The sequence below is a fragment of the Pterocles gutturalis genome, unplaced genomic scaffold (genome assembly GCF_000699245.1).
Source record: "Pterocles gutturalis isolate BGI_N339 unplaced genomic scaffold, ASM69924v1 Scaffold18661, whole genome shotgun sequence".
In the NCBI taxonomy this organism is placed as follows: Eukaryota; Metazoa; Chordata; class Aves; order Pterocliformes; family Pteroclidae; genus Pterocles; species Pterocles gutturalis.
This window is the reverse complement of record NW_010105880.1, coordinates 1-9,313: the sequence shown is the minus strand read 5'-3', so window position 1 is coordinate 9,313 and position 9,313 is coordinate 1. Positions and strand designations below refer to the sequence as shown.

Genomic DNA, 9,313 nt, shown 5'->3' with positions numbered 1-9,313 from the left:
AAACAAATCCAAAGAACAGAATACACTGAAAAAAAAAATCAATTCTGGCTCAATATTATTTGCACTATCTTCATTAAAAAAGCCTTTTCAACATGGGCCTTGAAAGCATCACAATGATGGATATAGTTCTTTACGTTCAGGACCTCACTGTTGCTATTAGCCAATTCTTATGCCAATTCACAAAAGCAAGGAAACCAAAAGTTTCAGATTTTCACCTTAACAAAAAGGGTTCTCCTGCAAAAAAGAAACATTTGTAACATGTTGTCTTAATTTAAATTAGATTATTCAGTTGGCAATCTTCAAACAGATTTTTACTACAGTACCTCAGATTAATTAATTAAAGCTCTGCAGAAGTTATACGGCACAGTAGATTCTTTCCCCATATTCACTGTTACGGGTATATAATTTATCCTCATTATTGAAACTTCATCAGGTTTGGAAGCTACAGAACCAAGAAAAATAGGTCCACTTATTCCTAACAGTGCTCCAGTAATATGTACCTATTAAAACCAATTAAAACAACATTTAAAAGAAGTTGAGAGCCATATGTAGCCCTCCAATTAAGAATTATTTAAAAAGGATAAAAAAAAGTCCGAAGTATGACAAGACTGCATTAGAAATAACTCACAAGACTTATTCTATATACGATGCATTTTTAATAAAGAATACACTTCTTCCAGTCATAGTTCTAACTTCATTGATACAAGAATACATTTTTGTCTTACTTGAAATCAGGAACAATAAAAAAAGAAATCAATCAACCACGAAATCAATGCTGTCAAGCTGTCACGGCCAAAGGGTACACCAAATACACCATGGATGGCACTTTGTCTGTCCTACATTTCCCCCACTTCTACAGCTCACATGTAACTCCGTCCACACTGTTAAAAAGAGTTAAAATATGCCACTATGAGGGCCACTCATTCTCAGTGAATACCACTGCATAAAATTAGTCTTACGTCTTCTCCCTCCCACAAAGAGTAACTAGGAACTAAAATTGTCTTTATGAACTTCTTGCATAAGATAATCACTGTCAGAATCCAAGTCATCTTCATCTACTGATGTTTCTTCTGCCAGACGTTTCATGCCCCGCTGTTGTGAAATGGCCAATGCGTATTTAATATTGTAGATATTCCACTCACAGCTGTAAAAATAAATAGCAACATGTTAGAAACAATTTTTTCTCCTATAATAAAAACATCTCTAAAAGAAAACTGTCCCGAGAATTCTAATAACATGCTATAATCCCCCAAATTACTCTACACTTTTGTGCAGGGTTTTAATTTAAACTTTTAAATATAACAATACATACAGTTTGGAAACATCTTCAAAATGACGTTGGATGCTTTTCTGAAGGAACTGAATCACAGGGAGCAGCCTGACTGACCTTGAATGGAGAAAACACGCAACTTGCAGTGCAATTTATATTTACATATGGAAAACTAGAACTTTTCTATATTCTCAAAATTTTAACAAGCATACATGTTAACTTTTAAAGATTAATATTTTAAGATAATACTAAATAAACAAAATCTTTTCAGTAAGTAAAACATTACTACTCATGTTGAAGCAAGGAAAGAGCTACACAATGCACTGTTTCTGTAACCTGCAGGACTCCCTCTCAGATTACCTCCCACTTAGCCTATTTTAAATTTGTAAATTTGCCTATTTTTGTTCCCAAAAGTCTATAAACTCAATACTACGGGTGGGCTGAATATAATTGATATGGCAGGCATGTGTAGTTGTAAAGAACTACGTAGGAAAGCAAAATGCTAAAAACCTAAAAGTGCGCATTGTAGTCAGAAGCTGAGTCTACAAAATGCAGCCAGTACCTGCATATTATCTTTTAGTTATATTTAATATGCATAATTGTTTAAAAACAGAATTCCCAAAGTCCTATTACTCTTAAAATCTTCATGCATTTATAGCGTAAGGGAGCTATGCAGTTTTACCTTTAATATTGGAAAAATGTTTTTGCAATTTATCCTCACAAACCCTATTATGCATTCAAATTCTACCATATAAACTTGTTAGTGAAGCTGCATTAAACTAAAATAAAATTTTATAAATAAATGTAAAAATTTAAACTATATTTATTAAATGTAAATTAGGTAGTTTCAATTGTTATATATGCACCTATCTAAAGTATCAGTAACAGTTAACAAAAAACCTCAAACTGACAGGTATTTTAAAATGCTTGTCAGCTTCTTGACTTTCACAAGATCTCACCTTGTTTTCAGTTTCTGTCCATGCAGCATAAGCAACTTATGAGCCCAAGTAAGATAGAACTCTAAATGACATGATATCTCAAATGCAGAGGCCAGGAACTCCAATAGTTTCTCCACGTACAGGTCTGGGAGTGACGAGCAGACAACATCAACTGTGCAAAAAGGAAAAACAGCCCATAGACATTAGAGTTGAATTACTATTTGGAAGAACATAAAAGAGACCACAGGAAAGCATATGGGGAAGAAGAACAAAGCACTGTCTTGGCAACTATTTGATATTTTATATTGTATTTCAGAGTACAGTACCACAGTCTCTCAGGGTGCAAATCTGTCCTCTTTGAGCCTTCCAATCACTACTGTATTTAAAAGCAAGAACTTAACTCCCCACCTTCCCAAGTTCTTCCTCCTACCAGAACACTCTCCCCATCAGCTCTCGTTCAGAACTTTTACTTCTACCCTTTCCTCCTTTTTCAGTGTAACTAGACTTTATTGATGTCTTGTTGCTTCTGACTTCATATGAATTTCTATATTCAGTGAAACTAGTTAGGTGTAATAATCGGAGGCAATAAAGGATACCTAAAAAGACAGCAAAGTCAACTGCTCACAGAGGAAGTGTCTGAATGCTGTTAGTATTTGCATAGCACAAGGAAGCATGACTTATAAGCATTCAAAAAAAAAATCTCACATTTAACTATAATGACCTCATTATATATCATTCTCTCTCAAAAATAACCAACTCCTGTTCTCTGCAGCCACTTCAACTGGCCTATGCCACATTCAACTGTAAAAAAAACTTTTCAGCTTTTAAAGAAACAGGCACACATTAATTCTGTTAACAGTGGATTACAGTGCCCGAAATTTCCATGCCTCATCCTCTGCTCCTGAGGTTTTGCAAACTGCAACCCAGTGTTGCCTGTGTACATGGAGTTTTGGTTAACTTCATTAACAGGGAACTAAGTTTTGCCAGACAGAGGCAAATACCATTATGCCAGTGCAGGTATGTAAAAGATGATTTACCGTGACATGCAGAATTACCACGCTTGCTAGCTAGGTAATAAGGTAATAAAACCTTACAAAGCAGTTGGCTTGCAACTCATCTGATTTCAGACTCAAGCATGTTATGCCTAGATAAAAAGATTTTTGTTACACATGAAACAATGGGAGGAAATAAATACTTTTTACTGGAGTAACACTAAGGTAAAGCTAAGAAAACACACTTCAGAGTTACTATGAGGGAACTGATAGTGAAGTTACGAAGTTAAGTACAATACAACACAAAGTTTACTTTTAAGGCCGTGCCTACCATATTTAGCTAATGAATGTGCACATTACTTATCAAGATTATGAAAAGGGTGCTGAAGAATAACTTTACTAAATGTTCTCCAAAGCTGAGTGACATCTTACATGTTCCTTTTGTTTCTGACATGTCACAATTGTGAAAGTATCTGTCTCTTGTTAGAAAGAGCTTGGCACTTGAATAATAATCATCACAGCTTCAAAGGGTTGACAGTTGCAAAGGTACTCCAAATTCTGGCAGTCCAAAGCAAGACTAATTTAGAGCAGCTGGCACAAAGCTTTATCCAGTTGAGTGCTGAACACTTCCACAGATGGAGACTCCACTCCCTCCCTTGTCAACCTGCTGCAGTATTTGACCACTCCCAATATAATATTATTGTTTTTAATACAACTGGACTTTTCTATGCTGCAAGAGGTCTGTTGCCTCTTGTCATATCATTGTGCAACTCCCAAGTCTGGTTCTGCCTTCTTTCTAACATATCATTAGGCACTTGAAGACAGCAAAAATATTCCCCTTCTCTTCTAAAGGCTGAACAAATCCAGCTCTCTTAAGCCTCTCCTCAGCTTCCATGCACTCTGGCCCTCCAATCATTTTCCCAGCCCTCCACCAGATGCTCCAAAGTATCAATGCCTCATACTGGCAAGCCCAAAACTAGGCACAGTACCGCTGATGCGGTCTCACAAGTGCTTGACAGAGAAGCCCAATCACTTTCCTCAAACTTCTGACTACATCCTTTATAGTTTAGCCTAGTTTTCGGTTGACTGCCTTCATCACACAGGCATGCTGATAACTCACTTTAAACTTGCTGTGCCCCTCTAACATCAGATGCTTCTGAGACCTGACACCCAAAAACTTTACCTCCGTATCCAGACCTGATCAAATTCCATATTCAAAATTCACTAGATAAGCATGCAGTAACATTAAAACATAACACCAAAAAGTCTACTTTCTTTTAAAGGCCATCCCTTCCCCTTTAGCCTTCAGCTACAGTAGAAAGTCCTTAAATATCAATGTTGTAACTCCTCCCCACCCTTAACCCCAGAGCTAAACTCTCCCTTTTGCACTTCAAATTATTTAGCTTATATATCTCCGCTTACAGTTAGCTCAGTCAAATTTCATGGAAGATCCACTTACCTTCATTGCTAGGTACCGCCTCTATGACCTCCTGAATTAATTTCTTTTCATTCAGCTTGAAGGCCATGATGATAGCCATAGTGTATTCCTTCTGATGCAGTGTTTTGTGTATATTGCTGGGTGTGACATCAATATCCAGATCAAAAGGATCAAAAATTAGTCCAGAGTCCAGTGAATAGATAAGAAGACCCTCTGTGGTGGTGGCTGCCCAGCTTCGTCCTAGAGGAGAATAAAAATATTTAAGAACAAAGCTGGGTTTTCTAGGATGGAGACAGAAGAGTGATGATAAACAGACGACACTTCATCACTTACAAGAAGTGGATAAGACTGAAAACCACACATCATTGATGGAGCTGTCAGCAACGACAATGCTTGTAAAACATACCAGCTGAAAGTGATGTACACTTAAGTTTTCCAACTGTCCACTGCACAGGAAACTAGACCACAAACCTAGCAGCAGTATAACATCTAGAGAGACCATCTCCAACGCATTTGTACTTCACTGTAACTCCTCCAATGCTCTACTCTTTTGCTTGTTTACATGGAATAAAAAAATCCTAAATTGTCAATACTCACCCGTGGGAGAGAATCGCAGGCAAGTCACTCTTATTTCTGGTTTAAAGTGTCGATAACTCATGTCACCTAAAAGAGAAGTTTAGAAGTGATTTAATATATTCACCAAAAGTTCATGGTCTAACTATCAACTCTAAATATGCCGTTACCATTCTGCTTAAAAATAATATGGAACATGCCAAAATCCGGCAGAGTTAAAGACAGGGTAAGCAAGGGACAGCCCATGTCCAAGACATCTTACAGCTAAAATAAATGGTGGGACTGGATTTTGCTGTTTGAAAATGAAATCAGGACTGCTGTGTTCCATATTGAGCAGAGCACAGTACCTCCTGTTTCCTGTTGCTTCTACTATGCAAAAGGACCCACCATACATCAGCTGAACACTTATGTAACAGATACCTGCAGCTACAGAACATTCAGGTAATCCTAACTTTAAAACTGAGCTGAAAATTCAAACCCTTCTTATCTGGTATTGACTCTAAATCAAAGGTTTTGATCCACGTAAAACTAGTAACAAGACAGCAAAACCAAATGCTGTACCTCTTTTTACTCCAGGAAGAGGAATAGCAACACCATCGTCATCTCCAGCCCCTTCATCAATCAGAGCCATGCTGCCAAATTCAGTCATTTTTCTCCGATCTAAGTACTCCTAGAAAAACATGTAAGTTCCATTCACTGGACTGAATCTCCTTTTAAACACCTGTATTAACTGAAAATTCTTCATACATTCAGGAGTTATCTTGTGATTATTTCTTTGCACTTTCTTCCCAAAGTTTCTCCAAAATCGTGCAGAAAGCTGACAATTTCACAACAGCAGGCAACAATGTTCAACCGCAAATGAGAATCAGGCTGTTTTGGTCTTAATGCCTCAGAACAGCACAAATCAGTTTAGACTGCAGTTTCACATTACGATAATGTATGAAACTGCAGTCTTATTTAAGAGATGAGCCATTTCCTCAGATGCAGCCCTGCTTTTCCTCCCCTTCAGTTTCCAGAATTGCACTGTACTGATGTAAGGGCTTTGTAGCCATAAAGCTATGCAAATGATGTTTTAGGGACCTCCCTACCCCCCATTTTTAAACACCCATCCCCTCCAGGATTCTTCTCCAGCTGGCTCACTTCTGGTATAATTTTGAGCCACATGCTGAGCTACACTAGCACGACAGAGGGCAGCAGAGAAAAAAAGGCTGCTCCACAAATCACTGTTGTCAAAGAAATATACTTGTAACCAAGGTCAAATATAGCTCAACACGAACACTGGAACAATCATCATTCTTCCAGGTAAGGGGATGTTAAGAAAGGTTACTGGATTTTTTTTTTCCTTCTGATGCTTTTCATAGTTCACTTTACTTTTAAAGGAATTTAATTTTGCATTTGGCAATATTCAGAAACCAAGATGGTAAAGGTTAGTAATGTTCTTCTGTGTCCACAATAAAATCCTTCACTTCTTTGCTAATGTAAGCAACTGATACTCAGGGAAAGTTAGCTTAGTACAAAATATTGATAATATAGTTTTTCATATTTTCTCTTCAATTTTAAATTAAGCTCCAACTGACTTCACTACGGTCAAGAGTTCTGCTCATTTAATACAAACACACTGCCATCTGGCAAGGCTTAAGTTAGCTGAGCGTCAGGAACTACTTTCATCTTCTGACAAATGTTTCCTTACCACTCTCCTGCACAAACCCAAGAAAATGAACTCATGCTTAACAAAACATTCATGAATCCCACTTGATGCAATGTTATGCCAAAACCAAAGTCTTGGGGATGGGGAGAGGGTGGGAGGGGCACAGTGAGTGAAAAAGCTGACTCCTGTGGTCACATACCTCCATTGCATCTAAAGAAAAGTTGCATGAGATTTCAAATTTTTTCACAAGAATCTGTTCCTTGACATTATATATACAGACAAATTTTGACAATCCACCTGCCAGAATAGACTGACCATCTGCTGAGTAACACAGAGTAGTAAACGATCTAGTACAGAAAAAGAGAAAATAGTTAATTCCCCTTCTACATCCAAGCTAAAAGACATGAGTACAGTGTGAAGCCACAAAAGAATAACCATGGAAAAAGTAGAGATCTTAATTGACACAATATTAACACACATAATCATTTACCATAAAGAAGTACTTGATACTTTGCTATGAATCACACACAATTTAGAACTTCAGCTTTTTGAAGTACTTCTATACTTCTGATTCTGAGTTGCAGCTCAATGAACGAGCTTTCAACTACACCCTACACAACACTAAGTAAGGACGGTTGGTCAGGAGAGCTAGTGAAAAACCAATGTCATGGCATGTTTTAAATAAATGGTTGAGAGATCACCACCAAAAAAACCCCTTTTTTTCTAAAAAGTCATTGTTTCCTTTTTTCATTTTTATTTGAGGGGGAACCAATGTGGAGAAAAAAAAAAAAAAAAAAAAAAAAAAGAGGGGCTCAAGGGAAAAGAATGAAACGTGAATTCTATATTACACTTTTTGACAGTACATAAATTCACCTTGCCTTTAAACATTACTTCACATGCGTAGTAACATGTAAAAAAACCCCACAGCGTATTTTCATTTTTTGAAAAGTAACAGTTTCTACACACTAATAGTTACATACTAGTACCTAAAATAACAAGATATCCACTTAAAAACCTATCACACTTAGCCAATTAACAACTTGTCATGATATTGATATTATGCTGTCAACCCAAGTTTATAACTGATGAAAAAGAGTGGATGCTCAGAATTATGCTGATGAATAAATGAACAAAGAAAAAGACAAAAAGGACCCATCCAGATGTCAAGTCAGGCAGTCTTTTAAAATCCAACATCAGAATAAAAATATTTGAACAGCAGATGCACTCTGAAATCTTCACGTAAAAACCAAACAGAAAGAAACAATTCAAAAGCAAAAGCCAGTGCGGCACCATCTTTTCATTGCAACCTCATTTACTTACTTTCCCTTAGCTGCTTGTTTTGCAGTTATTTTATCAAGCTCCTTCCTTCCCATCTGAAGATCATGCCTTCCCTCAATTGAGCCAGTTTGCACTGCATTTTCATGATCCCAAAATGTTATCTGTCCATTCAAAGCAGCAACTGCAAGCTCCTTGCCATCAGGACGGAAAGCAACCACAAGAACTGCAAAGAATTTAATTAACAGTTTAAAATGTAGTGTCATGGTTTAACCCAGCTGGCAACTGAATACTCTCACCCCCCCCACCTATACCCAGGAAATGGGGGAGTGAATTGAAGGGGCAAAGGGAAAGGAGACTTGTGGGTTGAGAAGAACAATTTAATAACTACACTACAATAAAACTGAAAATAATAATCATAATAAGAATGATAGTAACAATATACAAATGATTGATACACAGTGCAAATGCTCACCACTCACGGACCAAGGCCCAGCCTGTTCCCAGCTAACAATCCTGCAGCAGAGAGAGTCCCGAAGCCGCAATCCCAGAAAAAAGAGAGCCAACTGAGAGAGCAAGAGAGCAAACTTCCTAGCACAACCCTTCTAATATACTGATGTGGGATGATATCGAATATTTCATTGCCCAATTTAGGCCTCAGTCCTAAACCTAAACTGAAATCCTAAACCAGTTATTGTGGGTCCATTGCTCTGGCTATGCTCCCTCCTAGCTTCTAGTGCACCTGCACACTAGCAAAGCATGGGAAGTTGGAAAGTCTTTGGCTTAACGTAAGCATTTCTTGGCAACAACTGAAACATCCACCTGTTACCAACATTCTTCTCAGCACCAATCCAAAACATAGCCTCATACTAGCTGCTATGAAGAAAATTAACTCTACACCAGCCAAAACTAGGACATGCAGTCAGATCTTTTTTCTAAGAAAATACCCTGTATTTTTCTAGGATTTTATCTCAACTACCAGACAAAGCTGAAGAGTAACAAGTATGACTGTACTTTTTCTCTGGACAACATAACTAATTATAAAGCTAGAGTTAGTATTAAACAAAAAATAAAAGATTTCTTGCACTGCTAACCAAGCAATACAGAGAACTATCTCAACTTCTGGGTTTAATTACCAACCAAGAATATAAACCAATAATAATATATATTAATTATTAT

At 37.2% G+C, this 9,313-nt stretch overlaps 1 protein-coding gene across 1 annotated transcript; it reads right to left on the bottom strand.

The window, feature by feature from the left end:
* Positions 1-796: 796 nt before the first annotated feature.
* LOC104459708 (periodic tryptophan protein 2 homolog) lies at positions 797-8,360 on the bottom strand (the record flags this gene model as incomplete). The annotated part of the gene is made up of 8 exons (XM_010087570.1): positions 797-1,144; positions 1,313-1,387; positions 2,230-2,380; positions 4,660-4,878; positions 5,236-5,301; positions 5,773-5,881; positions 7,059-7,206; positions 8,180-8,360. Coding segments are annotated over 8 exons (1,109 nt in total), but the record flags the coding sequence as incomplete, so codon positions are not given.
* Between the last annotated feature and the right edge of the window lie 953 nt (positions 8,361-9,313).